This window comes from Sciurus carolinensis, chromosome 18 (assembly GCF_902686445.1).
Source record: "Sciurus carolinensis chromosome 18, mSciCar1.2, whole genome shotgun sequence".
Taxonomy (NCBI): Eukaryota; Metazoa; Chordata; class Mammalia; order Rodentia; family Sciuridae; genus Sciurus; species Sciurus carolinensis.
The window spans coordinates 2708798-2735515 of record NC_062230.1 but is presented as its reverse complement, the minus strand read 5'-3'; the positions used below and the strand labels follow the sequence as shown (position 1 = coordinate 2735515).

The 26718-nt window shown below is 39.0% G+C and overlaps 1 protein-coding gene and 1 pseudogene across 12 annotated transcripts in view; one reads left to right on the top strand and one right to left on the bottom strand.

Moving 5' to 3' along the window:
- Nucleotides 1-26718, top strand: part of Auts2 (activator of transcription and developmental regulator AUTS2) — a 1084317-nt gene that overhangs the window by 292008 nt on the left and 765591 nt on the right. For all 12 annotated transcript variants that reach the window (XM_047534433.1, XM_047534435.1, XM_047534429.1 and 9 more), the window contains exon 2: nt 22313-22525. In XM_047534433.1, the coding sequence (XP_047390389.1) occupies nt 22313-22525 (213 nt within the window). The remainder of the gene's footprint in view (nt 1-22312; nt 22526-26718) is intronic.
- On the bottom strand, nt 19529-20098 carry LOC124970612 (60S ribosomal protein L31-like; annotated as a pseudogene).

Sequence of the window (26718 nt, the reverse complement as noted above, 5' to 3'; positions counted from 1 at the left end):
AACTTAAGTGGGAAATAACCAAGCTGTGAGGACTTGTTGGGATAAGGAGGAAGAGTATTACTGGAAGAGGAAGTTGTAGTTTTAAAGAGACCTAGACACACTTGGGATGATTGGGAAATTTAGAGTAGTTTCGGATTTCTGGAGCATAAGTGTACAATGGGGAAGGGGTGCAGGAGAAAGGTGATGATGAGTTTAAAGCTGTCAGGAGAGCCTGAGTTATTGAAGACCTTGTGGACCCAGGCAAAGGCAGTGAAAATTGATCAGTGGATATCCACTGAAGGGTTTAAGCAAGGTAGTGACATGCTTAGACATGCACTTTAGAGATATCCCCAATCCTACAACAGGTGCAAGACTCGAGACAGGGATGCCAAGTAGGATGTTGTTAGTAGAGAAGTCCAGATGAGGAGGTCTAAGTTAAGCAGTCACAGAGAGGTGGACAGATAGCAGGGAGATTAAGAAGGTGGAATTGAGTCAGTCCCAGACCTTGAATCCATTGTATGTTGAATATTTAGGATGGGCATTTCTGAACTCATGACAGGCTCTGTAAAAACCTTAGTGACTTCGTATGGACTACACTCTGCTCTAGTAATATCTTTCCTTCCTACTTCTTCCAGCTCTCTAAGGGTTTTATTCATTCATTCATTCATTCATTCACTCACTCACTCTTTCACTAGATTTCTCTATGGATCCATTGATCATTCTTGGCATATTTATTCCTCTTCCTCCACAATCATTTTTCCTGGATGAATTTTTTGCTCTCCTCTTTTAAATGATTGTACTTGAATATGTAGGTGTTTGGTATGTTATCAAATAAGTGTTTGTATTTGAAAGTGTAGCAGTCTTTCTTAAACAGTATAGTGAATCTTGATAGTCAGTCCAGGGTGTCCACTATTTATAATAAAAGAAATTCTGTCCTATGTATCTAAAAGTACTAGGTTGGTACTTTTCTGAGGAGAATTGAGAAGATAATGACTTAACTCACTTTTTGTTTTGTGGTTCAGAAAAAATTGTTTCTTGATCCTATCCTAGTTAGATTGCAAAATTAGTGCTACAATTTCTTGTTCATTGTTAAATTGACGCTAATTTTGCCTATCACATTGTCAACATATGAGACCCAGGGAAAAGATTTATTATAACGTTTTATGGAGAGTTTATGGGGTGAAAATGGTTCACAGGTCTTTTTATTTATTTATTGTTATTATTTTTCCTCTTTCCATTTGTTAATTGTTGAATTACAATTATATATAATGATGGAATTTATTATTGCATATTTGTACATGCACACAATATAACAGTGTCATTTGGCCAGTATCGCTCCCCAACACTTACCCTCCCTCCCTGTCTCCCACTGCCTGGTCCCTTTCCTCTGCTGATCTCCCTTTGATTTTCATGAGATAACCCCGACCCTTGATCTTCTGAATTTGCTTTAGTTTTCATGACATAATGGTCACAGTTCTGTTCATTTTCCTGTGTATGATGTAATTATATTTTTCTTTATGGCTGAGTTAAACTCCATTGTGTACATATATCACAATGTCTTTATCCACTCATTCACTGATGGACACCTACACTGGTTCCATGGTTTGGCTGTTATGAATTGTGCTGGTATATACATGAGTATGCATGTATTGCTGTAGTATGTTGACTTTAATTCTTTAGGATAAATATGGAGGAGTGGTATAGGTGGGTCAAATGGTGGTTCCATTCCTCGTCCTACTGATTTCCATAGTGGTTGCACTAATTTACTATCCCGCCAACAGTATCATAGTGTTCCTTTATTCTTTACATTCTCTCCTGCATACACTATTATTTGTATTCTTGATGACTGGCATTCTGACTGGTATAATATGAAATATCATTGTAGTTTTCATTTGCATTTCCCTAATTGTTAATGATGTTGAACATTTTTTCATATTAATTGGCCATTTGTATTTTTTCTTTTGAGAAGTGGGTGTTTAATTCATTTGCCCATTTTATTAGTTGGGTTATTTGATTGTTTTTGTGTGAAGTTTTTTTGAGTTCTTTATGTTCTGGATTTTAATCCTTTGTCAGAAGAGTAACTAACAAAGATTTTCTCCCATTCTGTAGGTTCTCTCTTGTATTCTTTGCTCATAGGTCTCTCTGTGACACAAATATCTTGATAAACAGCCTATGGATTATGTGTAGAACATGTTGGAGACTGTAGACTTATTTAGCATCATTTTAGAAAGTGTCTCACTGGTGGGTCAGTTGAACCTTTTTGAGGGATAGTCATTACTTGACATCAGAGGCTCAGACTTCTCAGCCCCAGGACTCTGGATGTGGGTCTCTTTGTGGAGGTGATAGCCTTTATGCATTCTCTCCATCAACCTAAGTGCATTTGGAAGAACTCAACATTGCGGTCATTCTAGCTATTCTCTCATTCACCTTACAGAATACATCAACAAACACTGGTTCACATCTTGTTATTCATATTCATTGATAATTTCTGATTTCAAGTTTGGTTTTTGGATGTACATGGAGGCTTGCCCTGCCTTTGGGATAAAATTAAAAATTCATTGATAGGCGCAAATTAATGAAAAAAATTGTGATCCAAAATACTGAATTTTAATTTTTAAAATGTTTTCTGTGTTTATATAACAAATTTCTCTTTGAGTGGATACCATGGACTAGACCAGTTCCTGTAGGAGATTTGATAAGAGTGTGAAACAGCTTTCTGAGAAATTCATATCCTAGGAGTAACATAACTGCATGAGCCATTGAGGGATCTGAAATTGAATAACTTTTTTGTTACAGGGTCGGGGGATACTGGGGATTGAACCTAGGAGCACTCTCCTAAGTACCTCCCCAGCCTATTGCAATATATTGTATTGTATTTTATTGTTTTTCCTGTATATCGTCTCATTCTATTGACTAGACTGGCTTCAACCTTGGAATCTTCCTGCTTCAGCCTCCCAAGTGACTGAGATTATAGGTGTGCACCACCATACTTGCCTTGAAGTTGAATACAGCTTTTATTTTAGAAAACGAAATAAGAATTTAGTTGTTCTTTCCAGTGAGTATTGACCTGAAATCCATGGGACTGTGGCAACTTTTAAATCCCTCAAGGAAACATAGGTCACACAGACCTATCTGACTAGGTATTGCAGTGATGGTGTTGCCAAAAGCTCAGTCCCCGATGCCAATCCAATAGACATGGTTTTGAAAAAATGGAAAAAGAAGATTTATTGCTTTGCTAGCAAAGGAGAAAAACAGGAGACTCCTATACCAAAGGCTGTGATTTTGCCCTTCAGCAGGAGCAGATGGCTTTAAAAGAGGTGACTCAAAGGCTACATTTTCACATGTTCTCTGTCTGGAGTGTAAGTCACTTGTTAATTTGGGCGACAGGCATTTCTGAGCTCTTCTGGTACCATCTTCAAGGTCTGGATTACTTTGTTCCTATGGTGGGTGTATGCTCTGCATAGAATGGGGAAGGAAGGTAATCCTTTTTCCCCTGTGATTAGGGAGGAGGAGAGATGAGTGAGGAGCAGGAGGAGAGGAAGAGAAAGAAACATGTCCATTTAAAAAATAAGTTGCAGTAGCAGAGCAGTGAGTGCTACATTCAAAGCATAAAGTGGACCCCTGGTACAGTGGGATGAAGTTGGATTTCTTTTATCACCTGAGAAAAACATGTTGGTGAGAAAGCATTTTCACACCTTCCCTTTCTTTACTGTTTCCATGTGAAATTCTATTTACATGAGGTTTTGTTGAAAGAAATATATGGGCCATATCAGATAATACTTGGCATGTTTGATGGTTGCCCACTAATTAACTTGAGATTTGTTACCTAAAGGTCCAATACTACTCTGAAGTCTTAATTATGTTGTGAATACCAAAGCAACCGATCATCTGTCAGTTTTTCCAAATGTGTTTTATTTTCTGCAGCTTAAGGATTTATTTTTCTGCCAAATATTAGGTTTGGTTTCACAGAACACCTTTTTATATCTCCTGAATGTATAGACTGTGATTTGTAATGTCTGGTTACCTTATTGATAAATCAATTAGTGACACTTTTGAGCATTCAGAGCTTTGAGAATTTAAAGAAGTATGGGAAAAGGTTTCTGCCCTCAGGGTGTTTGCTCTCTCTGTAGTGTAAACTAGAAGTCTTCACACTATTTTGATTGTGTATCCCTATTGGCAGGATCACTTAGAACAAACCCCTGTATTATGCATATTCATATTCATATTACAAGTTTCATATATACATACTACTGTACTGTTTTGTATCACTAGGTAGAAAATGTTATGCATGCTTGGGAGGGAATAATCACTCTTAGGTCTTATGGATGGAGAAGGAGATATGTGTGAGACATACTCGGTCATGGCAGGGCACATGGGAAGGCAGTTGGTACTGTAAGTTTAGTGCAGGCAGTAGGTAGTCATGATGCATCTTATGTGGAATCTCAGGATGGAGAGGGACTTGCCAAAGGTGATTGGGCCTCACGGTGGGCTGGGAAAGAGGATATGGGTGTAGAGAGAATGTGAGGGGGGCAGGTTAGGATCCTGTTCCCTACGGGGTTTTGAAAGCACCCAGAAACCACTCTAGACGTGGGAACTCAAGCAGGAGATTTTGTAAAGAAATTTTATAGGCAGTGTCTGCCCGCAGGGTGAGAGAGAGCGGGAGTGAGAGTGAGAGTGGGGAGGAGAGAGAGAGAGAGAGAGGGAGGGAGGGAGAAGAACAGAGAGAGAGAAGGACAGAGAGAGAGAGAGAGAGAGTGTGTGTGTGGAGGGGGGGTGGAGCTATTCTTAAGTAGTGGAATTTCGCGGGCTAACAGTCTGGACCAGTGGCTGACTAGGAGGCTCCTGAGCTAACAATCTGGGTTGTAAAGTGGTGTGGGGGAGGCAGAATAATGGCGGCAGCAAAATCTCAGATCTGATGCCAATAGGTTTCAAGGTGAGAAGGGCAACATGGAGGGTGATGGCAGGTAGGCTGAGGGACTAGTTCATATCTGGCAGTTTCCCACCTCATCAGCAACATTTTTGTGATGATCAGAACTGGTAAAGACCAGGGAGTCTTGAGGGCTGCTAGTGAATAGTGATTTGTAATAGGAGAATATGAAGTTTGGAAAAGCCAGCTATCTCCCAAAACCTCATCACACCCAGTTTCATTTCAGCTTTTCTGAACAGTATTGTTCAGGATATGACTTATTTATTTCCAAACCCTTTATTTTCATCCCCCCCCCCCTTTTTTTTTTGCCGTGCTGGATATCGAACCTAGGGCCTGATGCTTGCCAGGGAAGCACTCTGTCAACTGAGCTATATCCCCAGCCCCGCCCTTCTCCTTCAGACTAACAGAGGAACCTGTGCTCACATTCAGAGTCAAAGCTTATCTTTGAGGAGGTAGAAAATACTGTCCCTCTTCTCTTATCTACTTCAAATGAGCACTTATTCTCTTTTACTTTTCTAGGGTAGTTGATGAATGTACAGCTACTGCCTATACATCCTGGCAAAGGAAGGTATCAAGGGTTTTCCACGGGTCAGTCTGGCATTAGAAACAGAGAAGCAGCCACATGGCTCCCTCTGAGAGGCTGAATTTCTTCCCTTGACAGGATAGAGCTTTTAATCGAATCCAAGTCACACCTCTCATCCTGTGAATGCTGGGGTAGTACACTTCTAACTAGGAAGAACGTCAGTCATGTATTGGACACGATGCTGATTGCCAAGTGTGAGTCTGAGTTGCAGAGCCCATTGTGTTCCTTTCCTCAGCCAACAGCTCTGAAGATGTTCTAGTCTTGTGCTTTCCTAAAGCTGTTTTTAAAATATAATCTAAAATATTTGCTCTGAAATTTAATGTGCTATTAATGAAAAGGGAGGAGCAAGCAGGGATTCCTATTGCCATGGTTCCTTCTTGCCTGAGCTCTCCTCAGAGAGAGCTGCTCACTCTGAGCTCAGGAATTGCGGACTAGGGCTTGTCCTGTTGTACTTTGAATCTGCTTCTTTGTTTGCTGTTTTGCACTGCATCCCAGGATAAATCTCTTGAACTTTTCATTCATAGATGTCTTAGACTTCAAATGTTTGCCTCCAGAAAATTGTAATCAGTCTCTTACTGTTTCTTCCTCCCTCTTGCAGTATAGTTCATATTCTCCCTTTCGTACAGTAGTTGTTGTAATGATGGCCAGTGTGGACTGAAGTTTTCTGAGGTCCTAACACTCTTCTAAGCACTGTATATTAACTTACTTAAATTTCCCAAACAATCCTGTCGTCCCTGCTTTACTAGGGAGGAAGAGTGTAAATAACTTGCCTTTGGAGCATATCACAGGTCCTGGAGTAGAAACGGATTCAGGCCCTGCCATGCCCCTATGAAGCATTAATCATAGCCTCTTAGTCCCTTTGTGTGAAGATGGCTTGTGAATAGTACCTGCCCCCTGGATTGTGGTGGGCATGCAATACTGGCATCTGGTAAACTCTTAATTAGCATGAGGTACCTCTATGACCCTTCCCACCCACTTCATCAAAACCGTTTATTTGGAGAACCATGAGGTGTTTCAAATTCCTGACTAAGACTTGAGATGTGGAAAAAACTGTTGAGCTGTATCTGCTTTTCCTTGCAAATGTAATGACAGTAAAGGAGGACAAATGAGAAATGATGAGCCTCTGTCTAAGATGGAGATCAGGGAGGACATTTTCAGATAGAGAATTTGTTTTTCACTTATGCTCTCATTGAAGAATATGGTTACCTACCTGTTCTTCCATCCCACCCTAAGCGCCTTCCATTACCTGGCCCTGCCCCAAGAGGGCCCGCCAAAAATAACTTGCTCCTCTCATGACCTGGCTCTGCTAATAAGGCCATATAAAAGCCAGACCCTCCTTGTGGCCCCCAGCCACTTTTCCCCCCAGAAGATGTGCCCTTCTGGTGCTGAATCTTAAAGCATCTCCCATTTCCTTTTCCTTTTTGTATTCTCTTTCATGTGCTTTCACTTATCACCCCTGGCATCTTCCTAGCAGGGCTCCTGGGGGGCAAGGAGAGGGGAGATGAGATGGACTTGAAGGAGAGGTTGTTTGAATGGTGGTTAAAAAAAAAAAAAAAAAAACTTCCAAATATACATACGGAGACCATGCCAGCATTTAAAGCATGTAGCTCTTTGCCAGCCAGAAACCCTTCTCATGGTGAGAGAGGCAGAGAGCCTTGTCACTATCTCTAGAATTATTTGTGTAATTCACCAGCTGTTTCCCTCAGATGCTTTCCACCAGGGTGGGTTATAAAGGCACACAAGCAGAATCACCAAGGTGCAGACACTTGTGTTCACTGTTCTGCTGAGAGCCACTTAGGCTGTTCTTGTACAAATGCATTAGATTATGGTTAAGCAGCTTATGGACATAAAAACACATTAGAACTTTACAGCACTCTATAAATTATAGTTTTTGCAGCATTCACAGCTACAATGCTAGGTAATTACATTCATTAATCTACTACTAAGAGCACATAAAGTTGCCTCCCAAACGGTACTGTGTGTGTTGGAGAAGGAGGGTTTTCCCCACCTCCTTTTTCCCATCCCATCTCCCCCCCCCCCCCCCCCCCCCCCCCCGTTCCATTGAGCCTTGTGTTTTGGATGTTGCACTGAAGGATTACTACCATAGTCCAAAAAACTCATAAGTGTATTTTTTAAAGGTTAGACTCATGCAGTAGGCCTCATAAGTAATTTTTTAAATATTGAACTATACTTAGTAACTATTTTATATGCATTTATTTTCTTTTTGGAAATAGACAGATGTCTCATTTGGAAAGCCAACAAGGGCTAAAGCAGTTAAAAAAAGATTTATGATAGAATCAGTGGCAAATACTATTTCAGAACTCTCTCCTTTTAGTTTTAATTTTTATTTTTTGCCTGTTTCTGGGAGTGTTTAACATAGTGGTTTTTTTAATTTTGAGTAAGTGCACATATTGTTGCTCTCTTCCCAGGTCAATCCTGGAGTTTCCCATCTTTCCATTCCATGTGGTGATGGGGAGATGCTTTCTGCTTTTACCCCTCTATATCTTTTCCCTCTTCTTTTCTGTTTTTCTTGTAACTGTCCCTTGATTGCATGCCATTGTGTATATACCACATTTTTTTTTATCCTTCTTTGGAGGGACACCTAGGCTGTTTCCATAACTTGGCTGTTGTGAATTGTGCTGCTATAAACATTGGTGTTCTTATACCATTATAATTCGCTGATTTTACTTTTGGATAAATGCCAAGAAGTGGGATAGCTGGGCTACATGGTAGGTTCCATTCCTAGTCTTTTGAGAAATCTCCATGCTGTTTTCCAAAGAAGTTGTATTAATTTGCAGTTCACCAACAGCACATGAATGTACCTTTTCCTCACATCCTCACCAACACTTAATGTTATTTGTATTCTTTACGGTTGCCATTCTAACTAGAGTGAGATAAAATCTTAGTGACCAAGTGTATTTTTTATAGTGAGTACCAGTTTCCTTTTTTAGTGACTAGGGACATGATCATAGTAGTAGGGAACAGGAATTCCTCTATTTATTTACTATCTACTTTGTCAGGAAATGTCGCGCATACTTTCCACAAATTTCATGTAATTTCACAACTCCGTATTCCACGTTTCTATGTCACAAAGTCATTGTCAAATCCAGTCTTCTGAGGTAAAGATGTAGATGCAAGTGCCACCAAAACCCTTGCTTGTGGCAGAATTAGGTTGAGCAGAGACACATAGGAGGAAATGGGAAACTGAGTATGGATCACAATAAAGTACTCAGTTTTTGTGGAATGAAGTTTCAATTGTGGGAAATAATCTACAAAAGTGGTAGGATCTCTGTCCAAATGGTATCTGATTATAAGAAGCTTTGACTTTGTGGACTTCAAAGCAGCCTCAGCTTTTGAGGTAGAGTAGTCTTTTTTTCAATGGGAAGATGGCACTGTATTCCCTGAGGAGCTGACAACTATTTGGGGCTGTCCATAGTAGTAAATGGTGTTGTAAGGTGGGGTGACTGCTGAGAAGAGAAGGTGGTTCTCTGGTATAAACCAGTGTGCTGAGAGGGGATGATGAAATTACAGGGTCGTATCAGCCTCAGCATCTTGTTTCAAATCTAGCTTGTCCTCCTCTGGAGAACACAGCTGTCATTTTGGATTACTGTTGAAAACACCAGAACCTATTGGTCCTCAGGGCAGTGTAGGGCCTATGCCATCTGTGGGCTAAATGTTCTATCAATAAGACGGAAACTGGACAGAGGAAAGGAGAAAGTCTCCTTCAAATGTGCTGCCATCTAAAGTGTGGTTTAAACTATAGGCTCAGTTTTTGCCCCCAGACTGTTTTCCCTTCTGCTCAAATATTCACCCTCCCAGCCCCACACAGCAGGCCTGGTCTGTATCATTTCAGGGCCTGCAGAGCTGTTCTCGCTCACTGTGGTATTGATGTCAGCTTTAACAGCTGTCATGTATATTGACTTCCCTACTGATTATGAGTGCACGTGCTGTTGCCAGTTCATTTAGTGAATGGTTACCTTTCTTAAACCGTGATAGTGAGTGTAATTTGCTGAGCTAGTAGTGGCATCAGTGAAGCCTCCCAGGATGGGGAAGTGTTGATTTCCCCATATCCAGATGACATTGTCCAGTCTTCTCCCCTGCTAGGGACTGAGGGTCAGTGTCATAGCCCATGCTTCTGTGTCAGAAAACAGATAGAAATTGTATAAAGTATGTAATCTGAGGGCGTAGTTTCTAAGATGTGTACCTGGGAGGATGTATAGTGATGCTTTAGGGGTGGACAGGATGGGGTTTACACTGAGTAACTCAAAACTCTGCTGGGTTCACTGTAGACAGCTCCAACAGATGAATTAAGGTGCTGCTTTTTAATAGTGGGAGAACATTCTCAGAAGGGATTCTCAGTGCTTTCAGCAAACCTTTGTGGCTTATGTTTTTGTATAGCAGTCATTTTCTTAAATCGGACATCCCCGTGGCCTATTAGGTAAACACAGAAAGCATAGATTGAGTTAAAAGTATTGACAGCATTTCAAGTGCTATCAGAGAACATTTAATTCAGTTTAATTTTGTGATAAATCTTGTGTTTAATCCTCTGGTTACTCTGTAATCATGTCTGTATTGATCTTTTCTGAATGACTGCTTGCAGTTTAATAAACTTTGCCATTAACCCAGAGCTTCTAAAGGGAGAGATTGATTCCATTATCAAATATGATAGAACCAATAAGTACCTAAACATGGCTAAATCTCTCTGTAGGAAGCCTTGGTGTAGAGACAAGCTTATGGCTTGTTGAAGAAGCGGGTAAAAATCTGGACATTTGTGCATGACCTCATTGCTTCAGAGTTAGTGTCTGACTTGGTTATGGAAACTGACACTTCCTTTTATCTCTCCAGTCATTGTAGTAGCCAACTGAAGGAACATTCTTTCCACCATAATGGTAGCACCCAGTTTTATTCTCTGCAGAGATAGCTTGAAAAATTTATTTGGTCTGTGTCTCTGGGTATATCTTAAGCACTTTGCTACTGTGCAAACCTGCAGGATAGTTCAGTTATATTTTTATCCATATGTTGTTAAAGGAAGAAAATCATCTGTATAAATTCTGAAATAGAAGCATGGGACAGGAGGTGGTGAAGTCAGAAAGAGACAGAGCACAAGTCAGAGAAATAAGTCAGAAAGAGTGCAGCATCATAGGCAGGAGCTCTGTGAACAAGCCCTATGACTTGGAAAGCTTTCCATGAATTCTGTATATGTGTCTTGTTGAGTGACAGAGCCTTTGTAATATGTGCTAAACAAGTGGGAATTTCTTCATTTTGCACCTATGGGTATTTATAAGTTCTGTTGTTATCCCTTAGTAGTTATTGAGTCACATTGGCAGAATATATGGAGTTCAGGGTCTGGACCATTTATACAGCTCTGCCTTTATTTTTTAAGTTCAAAACAGGTGTCATTCTCTGCTACTTTTCACCCCTGAAATATGATGGCTTAAATTGTCATCTGTGAAGCAAGACCAAAGATTTTATTTCAGTTCTGGTTTTATTACTTGTTTGAATCTGTTAAAGAGTTCATATATTTGACATAAAAGGTGTAGCCTTTCATTACATAGGCTTTGTAGGAGAAGTAGAGGTGTACAGACAGATTTTAGAATTAGAAAATATTGAATTGCAATTTAAACAAGAGGCAAACAAGAGAAGGTAATTCTGACAGTTACAAATAAGGCCATAATGGCTGGTGTTAGGGAATAAGAGTAGATTTAAAACCATAGGAACTTTGAGTATGTTGCCAATTGCTGGTTGCCTGACTTTGGGAAGTAATTTGTTTATCAGACTTTGATTTCTTCACTACTGTATTGAACTAACTAGTAAATCCAATGAGATGATGATTTAAAAATGTATCATAACCCAGGTGTTCTGGAACACACCTGTCATCCTAGCAACTTTAGCAACTCAGTGGGCTGAGGCAGGAGGATCACAATTTTGAAGCCAGCCTCAGCAATTTAGCAAGGCCCCCAGCAACTCAGTGAGACCCTATATCAATATAAAGTATAAAAAGGGCCAGGGATATAGCTCAGTTGTAAAGGGGCCCTGGGTGCAATCCTCATTATGCCCCAAATAAATAAGTAAATATGTAAATAAATAAAAATGTATTGAACCTTGTTCAACTTTGAATTACTATACAAATATTAGTAGTTGTAAAGAATCACAAATTATTCCTTGCTTTATATTTAGAAATGGTCTTACTTCCTCATTTAATTCATGTTTATTTCTCAGATCAAAACCTAGTTAAGACAAAAGAATGTGAAGGCCATAGAGACAAGAGAGAAATCCCACAGAGATGATTAAAAGGCTGGGAAATATGATGTAGAAGAAAACTCTGTACTGAAACTGTAAGCTACATTCATTGAACATTTTATCTATGCCAAATATTTTACTAAAGGTAACAACGTTACAGAAGTTGAAGGAATTCAAATAGATAATCTGATAGAGGACCCTTCATTTATAGATATTGAAATAGATTTGTCTCTGACTTTAAGAAATGCATTAAAATTAGTTTGAGAAGGGATGTAACACTTATTCTTGGAATAGGAGAAGTTCTGTGGGTACATTTTCTTGTTGCTTCTCTCTTCCAGAACTCCTCCAAGACAGTAAAGTCACCATTCAGTACATATCACTTATAGTAAATACAGCACTATCTGTAGGCTAATCAATGATTGCATCTGGAGACATTGGTTATTTAAAATGAAGGTGTGCATGGAGTTTTATTCACCCATAAATGGGGATGAAATTATGTCATTTGCAGGAAAATAGAATTTGAGAGCATTATGTTCAGTGATATCAGCCAAACTCAGAAAGTCAAGGATCATCTGTTTTATTCCATATATGGAAGCAAGAAGGGAACAAGGGGGCAACAAGATTGTGGCAGCCATCTCATGAAACAGTAGGGATACCAATAGAGGAAGGGGGCCTTGGTGAGAGAATAGGGGGGATGAGGGGAGGTAATGGGGAACAAAATCGACCAGACTGTGTTGTTACATGGTGTACATATACACATATGTAATGACAAATCCCATCATTGTGTGTAATACACTAATAAAAATGTTTTGGGCTGGGGAGATAGCTCAGTTGGTAGAGTGCTTACCTCCTAAGCACAAGGCCCTAGGTTCAATCCCCAGCACCGCCAAAAAAAAAAAAAAAAAAAAAGTTTTAAAAATATAACTAAAGTGCAGAGTTCATAGGTATCTGGGGAAGAGAACTTAGTGAAAAAACAGGAAATTATGTGTCTTATTACTAAGTACATGGATCAAACATCAGGGTATAAAGAGGTTTTCACTGGTAATCAAGGTCTTTCATGGAACATTTGGATGGTAGCAGTGAGCAGTCCTGATTTTTGTTTAAAAAGTGGTGGTATTAAGACTTGGCAAATGATAATTTGATCTTGACACAAAGAAGATAGTATGACTTGACATTTTGCTCTCTGCCCCTTTTATTTTTAGACTTCTTTTGGACTCAGTAAGGTAATTCACATGATCTCTGTAGGTATCTGTAGGACCCTGTCTATTTAGACCTCTTTAACATATAGGGGAATGGTAATGGTTTCACTAAAACTATGTGGGAGCATAGTTAGATCTAAGTTTGAAAGTTTTTGCATGGAAATCTGAAAGAGGAAACTTGGAGTATATAATTTGCAGCATGGTCGAATAACCCCTGGAATGAGAGGAAATATAATGGATCCCATTTCCCTAATTCATTTTTTCCAAAACAGCTTACAGCCTAGTGTTCTTGTTCTGTGCTAGGAAATCTAGAAAATGACAAGCTATGACACTGTCCTCATGGAGGATCCAATTATGATTTTTGCTATAATGTAGATGTTAAGTCCGGCTGGGGTTGTGACTCAGTGGTACAGTGCTTGCCTAGAATGTGTGAGGTCATGGATTTGATCATCAACACCGCATAAAAGTAAAGGTATTGTGTCCATCTACAACTAAAAATTTTTTTTTTCAAAAAGTACATTAACTCTTTTCCCATCTTTGCACATGAAGTGCCTTGAAAAAAAATGAGTAATGGCTCTTCCAATTTATGTTTCCATTAACAGAGAACTAAGGATTCCCCTTCTGCTCCCTCTTACCAGAGCTGGGTGAAGGATGATACCTCACTGTGGTTTGGGTTTGCATATCCCTGTTGACGAGTGATGTTGAGCATCTTTACCAGTTGTTCATTTGTATGACTTATTTGGAAAAATATGTACTTATATCCTATTTATATCAGATTTAAAAAGAGAAAAGAATAATGGCTAATTGAAGGGGGATTCTTTAGGATTACATGCCCTCTTAAAAGTTGTCTTAATGAATTTGGTATGAATGGGTGAAAGAGCAATAGAAATTTGAACACTCTGCTTGCCTCTCTTCAGTTCATAGACCTCACTTCTGCTCTCGGAGAGCCCTGAGAATTACATGTTTTGCCCTTTCTCTTTTGACTTCCAATATCCTCTCTCCTCTTGTGGGGTTTCTTTTGCTCTTTTGGACTGGCTCTTTGTGTACATTATTGCCCTTAAGCTCTCACTGATGGGATTTTCTGCCTCAGTCATGCTGTGTTCAGTGTTCACAATGGTGCTTGTTATAAAGGAGTTAATTTTTTTAAGGTTTCCTTTTCGTCATGCTGTATTTCTCAGATTATCTGGAGGGACTGTAATCCAATTTTAGGAATCCTTCGGGGCTGAGAGCCTAAACTGTTTTAAGCAATAGCATCTGGTTGCCAGGGACTCGACCACTTTGAGTGTGTTAAGATCTAACAGCAGCCAACTCTCAATTATCTGTAGGAATGAGAGACTGGTGGGACATGTTCAATTCAGAGTGTGCAAAAATCTCAAAGCGGTAGTTGTGTTCTTATCCTGTAACTGAACTTAGGAAAGGTTCTTGGTGGTGGAAGCTGCTTTTCTGCTTTTGTGTTCTCCCCCCTCTGCCCACCTCGATCCTCTCTTCTGATAATGGCATGGCACACCCCTTTGACAGGTGTTTATGTATACTGACTTTATCTTGTAGTTGAAATTTTTTTTAAAAACTCCTCTCCCTTGCCATTTGGATTCCCTTATTTTATGTATATAATCATGTGCTAAATATATCTTAGTAAACTTCCCCCATTTTTTTGACATATAGAAATAATAAAATTTATTGATGCTTTCTTTGTTTTTTACTAATGTGCTTATAACAAGGGGATGTTACCTGTTGTCAGGGCACCAGTAAGAAAGGTAAGAAAACTTGGCTGGCACAGGCTTGGGAGGCTGAGGCTGAGGATCGCAAGTTCAAAGTCAACCTCAGCAATGTATGAAGTCCCTCAGCAACTCAGAGAGACCCTGCCCCTAAATAAAATATAAAAAAGGGCTGGGGAAATGGCTCTGTGATTGAGTACCCCTGGATTCAATCCTTGGTACCAAAAAAACACCCCAAAACAGAAAACTTTGCAAAATGCTAGCCTCTGTGCAATATTTAAGAAATGAATTTTAGAAGTAAAGAAAAAAGAACTGTGAGAACTCTACTTTGCTGCTGAGATGATGTCAGTGCCGGTCACTGTTGTTCTGTCTGCTGAGATGATGTCAGTGCCGGTCACTGTTCTTCCCTCTGAGACATTAGTGTTCACAGCTGACTGGGCTCTGGAAAATTTCATGACCACTTTTGGCCTAATGCCAGTTCTTCTAGAGCATGGCCATCTATTTGTTTTATGAATCTGAACAAGTTCCTGTTAACAGACAGGAAACACAGTATAGTTATTAGTAATGGTGATATACAAATTGAAAATGATGGCCAGGTTTGCCTTAGGAAAAAAAAATCAACTTTATTCAGGTTGAAATGGCATACTACAAATTGTGTGAATTAAAATTGTACTGTTGGATAAGTTTTTACATGTATATATTCTTGTAGCCATTGACACGATCAAGACTAAGAACATGTCTACTATCCCCCCAATTTTCTGTTGTCCCTATAATCTCTTCTTTCTGTCCCTCCACTAATCTCCTTTCTGTCGCTATTGGTTAGTTTACATTTCCTGTTCATATAAATATATTATCTTTTCTGAATTTTTAAAACTTGGCCTAATTATTGAGATTTGTTCAGGTTGTCGCATGTATTAGTAGGTTATTCCTTTTTATTACTGAGTTTATTTCAGTGAATGGTTGGTTATATGCCACAGTTCATCTGTTGTACTTTTGGGTTGTTTCCAGTTTTATGTTCACTATGAATCTGATACAAATATCCACGTGCAAGTCTCTTTTTCCAATTAAAAAAAAGTTTTTTATTTGTGATAACTTTTAGTATATTCTGTATACAAATTTTTAACAAATAAACATTTTGCAATATTTTTTCTCTGTAAATGTTGTTTGTCTTCATTTCTAAATAGTATGTTCTGGTAAAGTATAATTTTTATCAATTATTTTATGAACTAAATATAGTTTTGATTCTTTTATGGATTGATTGTTATTTTTCCACAGAATTGCTTTTGCTTAAAATCATTCATCCACTTATGCATGAGTCTCTTTCTGGACACTCTTCTGTCTGGTAGATATGTGTTTCTATCCTTATACCAAAGCAGAGATGTAATTTCAGTTCAATGTGAAAGATGGCAGTAGAGAACATTCCACTTGTTCTTTCTGTAACCTGCTTTACCATAGTAATTGATGGATTTATCTGCTTCCCTGATTAAGTAGACTGGGTTTGGGAATCCTCTTAGATATTTCCAACAGATGGCAAAGAGTATGGCACATAGTTGGTATATTGATTTTTGTTTTATTTAAATATGTGAATATTTGAGATTGATTTTTGAATTTCATACTTTTTTTTCATATTTTGTATATTCCTGTACATAGTCTCCTCTTTTTACTTAAAAATTTAGATCCTGAAAGTCTGGTTATAATTCCATTTGTTAAAAAATCCAGTGTGGGGCACCACTGTGAATAGAGCGAGATCGAGTTAAATTACAAAAGAACTGTATGTTTTCTACTTTTTTACTTTCTAGCACAGTACACTTTTCCATTTCTTTTGCATTGATCCTATTGATGGGATCAGTGTTTGTAAAAACCACTCAAAAACAGGTACAAATGCTGTGTAATGAACCAACAAGGACCTCCACAGACTAAAATGACAGCACACAGCCATTATTGTCATTTGGTGGTGACAGGCAGAGCAGTTTTTATTTTTCTCCTGGCTTGTTATATTCTTTGTAATTACCTAAGATCAAATAACTCAGATAAGACATGTTTACCATGCATCCCTCACTCACACATGTGCACATGCAGACACACAGAGTACAGATGCTTTGTAAATGATGGTTCACCCCCTGTTTAGTTTGGTTGGAAAAATCAAATGAAGACTTCTTTCTGAAGCCTGTTTCATGTAAGGCAGGCAAATCATGTCCTCATTTTCTGTTGTCTGTGTCTTCATCTGTAATCAGCCAGTAGAACCCTGCAGCCCACAGTGTTTCATCTGCAATTTGTTGCTCTCCCCTAGTTTGTGCAACACGGAACCATCTAATTTTGAAATCATGAGTGGCAGAGGAAGCCTTTAGTAGAAGATTGTAATTTGGGAGAAGGGAAAGTTAAGAGCGAGATCACCTTTTTTTGAAGAGGGCTGATGTTGAAGGAAATTGCTTTGGTTAGTCAGTCTCTGAGTCTCAGTGGATGTGCTGCTGTGATCTGCCCCTCCATCACCAGTGACCTAAAATCACATGGTTCCAACCATTCATGAAACCCTTCCCACCTTGTAAGTGTGCAAGTGCATGGCTGGTGCACTGACCCCCTCTGTTGTCAGTAATTGTGTCTGAATCTTCACCTGGCAGGCAGCCTTCTGCTGGCAGTGGGCTGGTGTTCTTCCTTTCTTTCTGGCTTCTTCTGTGATTGTCAACCTAATGCCTTGAAGTGGTTTTCCAGATCTGATTCTTACCCATCTGCCCTCTTACCCTTTCTGCTCCAATCTCTGTAGGCTAGGCAGATTTTTTATCTCTGCTTTCTTAAGGGCTCTGGCTAGGCCTTGAAATTAAATTTACCCTAAATTGATAGTAAGAAAAAAAGGATACATAGTTTTGCAGGTATGTTGGATCCCACCCCAAAGGAAAATAACTCCCAAATGACACAGTGTAAATGCAGGTTAAGAAGATTGAACTTAAGTGGCAGTACATGGAAAAGTGGCAAATGTGTGTGGAGGCCAAAGGAAGGGAAGAGTTATTTCAACCCAATCTGTCAGTGCCCATCGCTTCTATTAGGAGTGTCTTCTCTGTCCTTCCACAGGGAGTGCCACTTTTACAGGGGGGTTTTCTCTCCTCTGAGGATCTCTCTGCTGATTATGCTTCTTTTCTTCTGGTGCAGCAAAGACAGTGTCCCTCTTGTGTCTATTCTTTTTTTTTTTTTTTTTTTTAATTTTTTGTTATAGATAGACACAATACCTTTGTATTAATATTACTTATTATTATTATTATTTTTTTATGTGGTACTGAGGATTGAATCCAGGGCCTCACATGTGCTAGGCAAGTACTCTACCACTGAGCCACAACCCCAACCTTGTCTATTCTTTTTCAAGTGACTTTAACCTAAAATAATCCTTAGGCCAAGTGGTATATTTTCTGGTGGCATATTCTGTCACTCTTCATTCATTTGCAAAATGCTTTCCTTGAAGAATGTGAGGTGTAGTTATCTTATTTTCAGAAAGTGCTATAGGTAGTTCTAGTGGAGTTTCCCTTGGGTACCACTAGCCTGTATCATTATAGACTAATGAATCAGTAGGCTTTGAAATTGCTATTCGTTGATCCCAGAAAATTATTTTCATGAAATGCACATATTTTGTCCCCATATGGAAGCAGTACTTCCAAGTTTCTTTAGGAAAATTCTCAAATTAACTGCCTTTACTTGGTTGATGGTGGGTTGTGGTGTATATGTGTGTATGTGTGTGTGTGTGTGTTTGTGTATGTGCGTGTGTACACACTTACACAATCATTGTATAACTCTTCTGAACATTGATAAGCTTGTTCGTTTACTTTAGTAAATCTTTGTATGTTTGATTTTTTTTTTTCCAAGAGTGGAGATTGAACACAGTAGTGCTGTACCACTGAGCTGCCCCACTCCTGCCCCCATCCTGTTCACTTTCTATTTAAAGGCAGGGGTCTCACTAAGTTACCGAGGCTAGCCTCAACCTTGTGATTGATCCTCCTCCTGCCTCAAGTCTCTCAAATTACTGGTATTGTAGGTGTGTGCTACTGTGCTTGGTTTATCTTTTGAGTTTTATTGCTTATATTGTTTTTTTTTGTCATTTTTTTCCCACTGACACAAAGGAAACTTAAAAGATTATTTTACTATATACATCGGAAGTTCTCATTACATGTTTAGAGACTTAAGAATGAACAAATGATGGCCTGGTTTTTGCAGGGATTGTTCCAAAGTACAATATTGTTTATTTAGTAACTTATAAATAAATATGTATATTTAAAAATTAAAATAATCTCTACTCTTGGAAAATACAAACCTCTTCCCTAATAAAAATCTTTTCATGACTTAATTTTTCTTACCTCTTAAGTTACCACCTCCATACAAACACTAATCTCCCCCTCTCCAGAGTAAAAAAAAAATCTCAATATTAATTGAAGATAAGATGATTTTACTGCTGTTGCTGAGAGTTTGGCAGGTCTCTTACAAGCTAATGTCACGGCATGGGATCCATTTGCTCTGTGTAGCTATTCTGTAATGCAGTAAGAATGCCTTGATTAATATGCTATGTGAAAACAAAATGGATTTGGAAAAAATTGTAACATACTCTCATAAATATTAATTCATATTTGTATGGAATTGCTCATAATTTTCAACATACTTTTAAGGCACCTGCAATATGATACTTCAGTATGATCTAAGATTTGATCTCCAATTAGATGGGCATAATTTCTTTAAAACACAGTTGATATATTATTAAATATTATCTGTTTATCTACCTGTCATTCTACATGTGGAAGGTTCAGGGCAGTAGGTGGGTTGGTGTCAGTGAAAGGAGTGTTAGAAGTAGTACAGGTTTTTTTTTGTTTGTTTGTTTGTTTGTTTTATGACTTTGTTTGACAGTCAGCAGTTAGTTCTCATCCACATTGACTGACTGTAGATTTTTGAATGTGGTAACAGGGATGGAAGTTACCAAAGTATAGAGCCTTGTTTGGTGAATCTTCATTCTCATGTTTTCTGGACAATTGCACTCCAATATGATATGGGACATTCCTTATTCCTTCGGCCTAGACAGATTTGTTGAGCATGGTGTCAACGCTGCATATTTGGAGTTCCCATCTCCTTTCAAGGCAGATTTCTGGATCTCTTTGAGTACCCAAGGACCATGCTCCTTGAAGCGCACTCCGTGGATGCACTTGTGAATGTTGATGGCGTGTTCTTGGGTCACGGCGCACTCCGTGGATGCACTTGTGAATGTTGATGGCGTGTTCTTGGGTCACGGCGCACTCCGTGGATGCACTTGTGAATGTTGATGGCGTGTTCTTGGGTCACGGCGCACTCCGTGGATTCACTTGTGAATGTTGATGGCGTGTTCTTGGGTCACGGCCTTGTTGATGGCAGAACAACTCTTCCTCTCATCACCCTTCTTTGCCGGGGTGATTTTGCCAGGTGCAAGTTGAAAAGGAAGGGCGGAAGGATTTCAGAAGTAGTACAATTTAATTATATTTTAAAGGAGCACCTCACAATGGAACTTGCCTTCCCCCTTTTGTTATTATTCTTGAGTATCTTTCTATGATAGCTGACGATTTTGGTCAAATGTGAGATTAAACATAGAACATATTTTGAGCTGAGCAGGTGTTTGACATAACTTACTGAGGTAGTGGACACTGGACAAAGAAAATCAATTTAGCAAATACTAATTGAACATTTCCATGTTTTAGGCATAGTGCACAAGATCTGAGACTCTGTAGTCAATGACCATTGCACTTGATTTGATTGCAGCTTTGTCCCCTGAAACATTTCTGACCACACCCACATTGCTTCAGAACAGCTGCCTCTGAAACGGCATAGGACAGATCATCTGCAGTGTCAGTAGCTAAAAGTTAGACCCAAAGCCACTCATTTACTTGATTGGACTGTTCTTTGATTTCTTCTTGACTCCATGTATAGGCCTTTCCCCCTTTCTGGGGTTTCTTGCTGTTTTCTCTGATCCTGTTTGTATACCAGCAGTGCCTACGGGCACTATCAAGATTTCCTAGCTTCCTTTTGCTGTATTAGAAGCATTTTAGTATATTTAAAAATCACTATTGGACTTCATTGAGCTTAATCACTACTGTGTTTTACAGGTTTGGATGTTTTAACTATTCTCATTTGCTTATGCCTTAAGTAAGCATATGTTGGCCACCAACTCCTTTGCCTGACTTCTGTAAGATACTTTATATGGAACACTGGGATTACTGAGGTGAGCTGCTTCTTCCTGTCCTTTTGGACTTTTTTTTCCCCACAGATTATGCTACCAGCTGCTTCAAGGCCTTTGCACAAGTTGTTCTCTCTCTTTCAGACTAGGTCAAATGACAGTCATCTTGTCGACCCTAACCCTCTTCCCTGGTCTAGATTATTTCCCTCAGTTTTAGTACTTTTCCATTTCCTTTTGAGTTGTTATTTCAGTTTACAGTGGTATATTTAGTGTGAGAATATTAAATTTCAAAGGGAGGAAAGATTGAAAATTTGAGATGAAAAAATAGATAAAAAATGAATTTTTAAACTATTTTTGGGGTCACATGCGTGCTCAGAAAGGGCTGAACCACTGAGCTATCCACCTACACCCCTTTTTAAAGTGTTTATTTTGAGACAGGGTCTCACTACATTGCTCAGAGCAACCTTGAACTTGGGATCCTCCTGCTTCAGCCTCTTGAGTAGCTGGATTATAGGTATGCGTCACACTCTCAGCTTTATTTTGGTTTTCTTTTATTTTTAAATGTGTCATTAGGACCACAGAAACTGAGAAAATGTGGGAATGAGACTCCATGAAAGAGCATTGTCAGTTGAAGAATTGTAACTCATTTCTCAGGGTTCAAATGGCACATATCAGGTGATCTCATTTTGCACATGAGCTCAGAATTTCAGTTACTTATTTCAGGATTGAAATGAATGATGCCAGTGTCCAGAGTGAACCCAGGCCTTCTGGTATCTGTGTGTCGTGAACTGCAGGTAGGCACACCTGTTCACCAGGTCATGTGGGCTTCAGATCCTACACTAGGCAGCTCCCACTAAAGGACCTATCAGGATAAATGCCAAGTTGTTGCTGTTGATCTTGGTGATTATATCGTAATTTACATTGTGCAAAGAAGCTGGAAAGTAAGGATGCTGAGGTAAACACGTGGTAAAATCATAACGTATTACAGAAACATTCTGATTTTGTGAATTGGTAGTTTCCTTCTTGTTGACTCTGGTATCTTCAGTCTTGTGCCTTTTCATTGGAACTGGGCATGTACTTAGTACTCTGTTTTTGAAATGTACGGTCATTGGTGAACCAACTTGAAAAGGAAGCATATTGAATTTCCTACAATAATGTCATTGTGTGCTGGATTCAGAACAGAATCAAACACAGGCACTAGGGAAATCACTTTTAATGAACAAATACTTTGTGCTTTATTAAGTTTTCTGTTCAAGAAGAGTAGAAAGGGTCTATTTATGGTGGTATCTCTCGTTCAGAATAAATGAGAGCCATTTTTCTCAGTTTTAGCTATTATATCCTATTTTTCTACCCCCATCACTCTTTCTAGTAATCTTATTTATTTAGCCTTTGTTTTGTTTGTTAGCCTTTGTTTTGTTTGTTAGCCTTTGTTTGTCTATATGACCCTAGATACATATGTAACCATCGCTTCCCTTTTTCCCTCCCCTACCCCTACAGAAAGATGTAGCACTTAAGCCTCAGGAACGTGTGGAGAAACGCCAGACTCCCTTGACCAAGAAGAAACGAGAAGCACTTACCAATGGCTTGTCCTTTCATTCAAAGAAAAGCAGACTCAGCCACCCACACCACTACAGCTCAGACCGAGAAAATGATCGTAATCTCTGCCAGCACCTTGGGAAGAGAAAGAAGATGCCGAAGGGACTCAGACAGGTGAGAAAACTGAGATTTGTTATATTCTGTGGCCTTCTGTAGATGTCTGCTTCTCTGTGGTTCTTCACAACAGGTGGAGAAGTTATCCTTGGTGGCAACCTGGAGTGGCTGCTTGCAGAGCTGTATGTTTACCTCCAAAAGAATATAATCCCGATCTCAGTTTTCTTTTTTAAATCAGAAATCAAAACTTCGGCTTGGTACCCTTTCTGTCAAATACTCTATTTGCAACAAAGCTTGATTCTAGTACTATGGGTGTTTAGGGCAGACTGAAGTCTTGATAAATTGTTAATATGGACTGGCTTGTAGGGAAGAGAACCTTAAAATTGGACAAATGGAACAGGGAGATTTGGTGACATACCTTGTGCATTTCATGGTTCTGAAGTACAAAAACTGGTTCTTTGAGCAATGCTTTGCGTAAGATTGGTACTTCCCAGGGAAGCTCAAGTATTGTGCCATGTGGGAGAGCTGTGCCAAAGAAAGGAACTGCCTTCTGGTGCCTTCGTTGTTCTCCGCAGCCCATAATTGAAGACAGTCTTTGTGCTGTGCTGATTGAATAAAGTTTGATAGTGGGGCTCTCTAGTCTATTAATTAGGTTTCAGTGATCCACAGACAAATACTGCTCTTGGCCTTTGGAGAAACTTTTTGCATGTGAAATCCCTAAGTGGGATTGATTGAGAGTGAGAAATGAAGCTGTTTATAACAGTTTTTTTTTTTTTTTCTTTTTTTTCTGCACAAACCCACAGGACTTAGTGCCCATAGAATTACCTGTGTCCTGGGTGTGTTTTGTGTTTTTTAGTGAGACCATTGGGTGGAATAGACTCTACTTGAAGGAAGCAGGTGAAGGAATTGTGGTTCACAGAGCAGGTGCTGTTAATTAGAACAGGTAATTTCCAGTTTACAGGTGTTTCTTTGCAGAGGGGAAAGATCTGAGATCATATAAAATAATGGTTTCGAAACCTCACAGACCATTAGAATCATATCATTAGCCTTACTAAACACAAATTCCTGCTCTCTCCCTAGGATCTAATTAAGTTTTTAGCTTAAGAAGTTTCTATTTGATAATGATCAGACTGGTTTGGAAGTCATGTTATGAAGCATGTAGAGTGTATTTTGTGTGATAAATTTTAGTTTAAATATCAGAAGGTTCAGAAGCATGAAGAAAATGTAATGAGCAGTTTGGTGTCAGAGATCAGCCTGTGGATGATAAAGAATAGTGCCCTGAAGAACCATATGAGTGATGGGTTCAGCGTGGACTTAGAAAACTTCTGCATGTAATGCCCTTCAGTCTGACACTCAGGCCATGTTTCCAAAGACACACACATAATCCTAAAATTCCCAAATTGAAGTTATAATCGTAATTTACTACTGTAGTCACATACAGTTCTACAATAATTATGCTATAGGCATTCAGTGAGGTATTATGTATAGTTAGCCCTTCCTAGTAGGAAATTATGTTTACCCTCCAGATGTGGAAACTAATACTTGATCAAATGACTTGTCTGAGGCCACCTGGCAGTGAGAGTCAGAACCATGATTTAGACCCAAATGTTTCTGGCTCAGAACCTCCCCCTTACCCCTGTACCTTCTCTCTGGGCATTCAGAGAAAGCACTGTATGTCAGAGGATGGTAGGGGGCTTATAAATAGTTCTAGAAACTAAATGATAGTTTGGTCAAACAGACTTTGACTTTGGTCATAGAAATGGCCTTTGAAGGCACAAGAAAAATCAGAATAAGCTGTGAAATTTCAGAGGGTCAGTAACGAGCTAGAGAGTTTGAAAGTACCCGTATTTGGATTAAGATTTTTGACCAGGAGATAGTGAGGGGGTAAGAAAATCGTAGCAGAGCTTGTACAGGTCCTCTCCTTAGGAGTAGCTTTAGACTCCTGTTTGGAGACTGAATTCTTTATCACAACTAAATGACTGAGGAACATAAGGAATTGATGTATTACCAAACCTCCTAGCCAAATCATGACTCCCTGTTAAGAATTTTGGGAAAACATAATCCTTTCCAGAATATTGAGTAAACTCAAATTTTTTCAACATATCTAACCTTGAGACCATGAGGATTGCTTAAAAATTTAGTATTTTGTATTTTAAAACCCAGAAAAAGCAAAAGGGTTTTAAAAATAGAGTAAAAAGTTGATGAGAGTTTGCAGAACTGTTAGGTGTGGTTCCAGATAGGTTTCCTAAATCTCTGTTAAGTGCATTAGTCTTTCCTTTCTCTCCGATTTGAACTGAACCAAAAGAAATAAGCTGAAGTGAGTTAGAAACCATTTTTAGGTTATATGAAGTTTTTAAACAGACATCAGGGTGTATTATCAAAATAAATCTGAGCCTCCCTCCTTAACTGACTTTTAGGTGCCCAAAAGTCATTCATTAAGAGCAGATTTTTTCAGAGAAGGGATAACCTATTGAGATTGCATCTAGTTGTAGGCAAACACCATTTGTGAGGAAAATAAAGGAATTTGGAAATATGTTAGCAGTTTAGCAGGTAGACTCTAACCTTGCTGATAAAGCAAGGTTTATGTGGGAGTGCCTTAAATGGTTTGAAAAGCTTTGTATAAGTTACCATATATAGGGACTGCTTGTAAGAAGTGGAAATTTGCTTCTCTCTGAAAATCTCATGTGACTGAGTCAAACTTGGTGGAACATTTATAGTTAACATTGTAAATTGCAGATACCAAAAGTGTCTACTGATTTCTAGGAAGAAAAGCATGGATTCCAGTGCAGTCTTTAAAGCTATTACTCATTTATGCCAATTATTTAATAATAAAATTAGAACTGTTCTTGGTGGGCGCATTTTCTTTGTGTACTAGTATATTGCATGTTGGCTGTATTTGCAAGAAGTGGTGATGTTGGTGTACAGGGGCCCAGGTGATTAAGCTATCATCCGTGTTTCCACTGTCCCCATGAAGCAGTATTTCCCAGTCCGTGTTCCTTCCTATTTCAATTGTTTGGTACCAGAGGTTATTTCTGTATTTTAGAGAGACTTATTCATTTTGCCTTAGGAACTCTCTGTGACATTTATTACTAGAAAAAAATACCTTGCAAAGGAGGATTTATAATGGAAAACTTTGATTAAACAGATCCAGTTCAAGTCACATTTTTGAAGACCTGCTATAATTAGTTTTGGGTGAAAATCTGGGCCAAAAATCACCCAGGTATTTATCCAGCTTGACTCTAGAGCCTACAGGCTTCTGGAAGTCAGAGCATTTGAAATATGAATGTAATTTGGGATTATACTTTCATAATGAAAAGATATGAACTTTGCTGTGTTCTCTCATAATGGTTAAATGCCTTGAAGGTACCTTGAGCTAGTATTAAGAAATGTGAGTCACAGTTAAACTGTTTTGGCCTCATACTGTAGAATTTCAAGTTTAATGTGTTAATTGGAATATCATTTGCTTTCCAAAAATTATGCAGTCATACATGTGAAGGTTACTAACTTGATATCTAATAAAATTGTTTTGCATCTTTGAATTTAAGTTACAGATTACTTTTTCCTGCTTGTCCAGTTATAGAAATTAGAATTAAAATACGTAAGGCGAGATTGAGAGAATAAAAAATTGGTTTACTGTCCCGACCCGCAGGACATCAACGAGGACGGCAAACCTAAGAGAGAAGGAATGAAGGGACAAGAGACGCAGGGAGAGACAGCAAGACAGGAATTCTGATCAAGCTGCAAATTTTTATTGTTCTCACGGGTATTTATGCTGAGGGAATGAGGGGTATGACGAGGTGCAACCTGGTTGGTTGTATTCTTCTGCTGGGTTCCTGATAGGGTGCAAATTCGCGCTGGCGGGAAGGTGAAGTTCGCGCCGGCGGGAAAGTGTAGTCCCGGAAGAGAAGGCGTGGGCGCCATAGGCGCCATACTGTCAGAATTATCAGCCAGGAGTGGGGGGAGGGGGGCGCTGCTGCTTATTGTAAAGGTCAGAATGTTCTCAGAATGAGAACTTCTTGGTCCCTAACAGTTCACAATATGGGAATTTTGATTGACTTGAATGTGATGCTGATTTCAGCATCTGGTTATTGAGGATTTCTGATCCAGTCTTGTGTGTGTTCAGGAGTTAGTTGTGTTTTATATTGGAGGCATGGCTTTGCAATTGGGATTGATAAACCTGGTATATTATAATATAATAGTTACATGAAGGGTGGCTTTTTTTTTTTGAGATGGGAGGTCTCACTATGATGCCC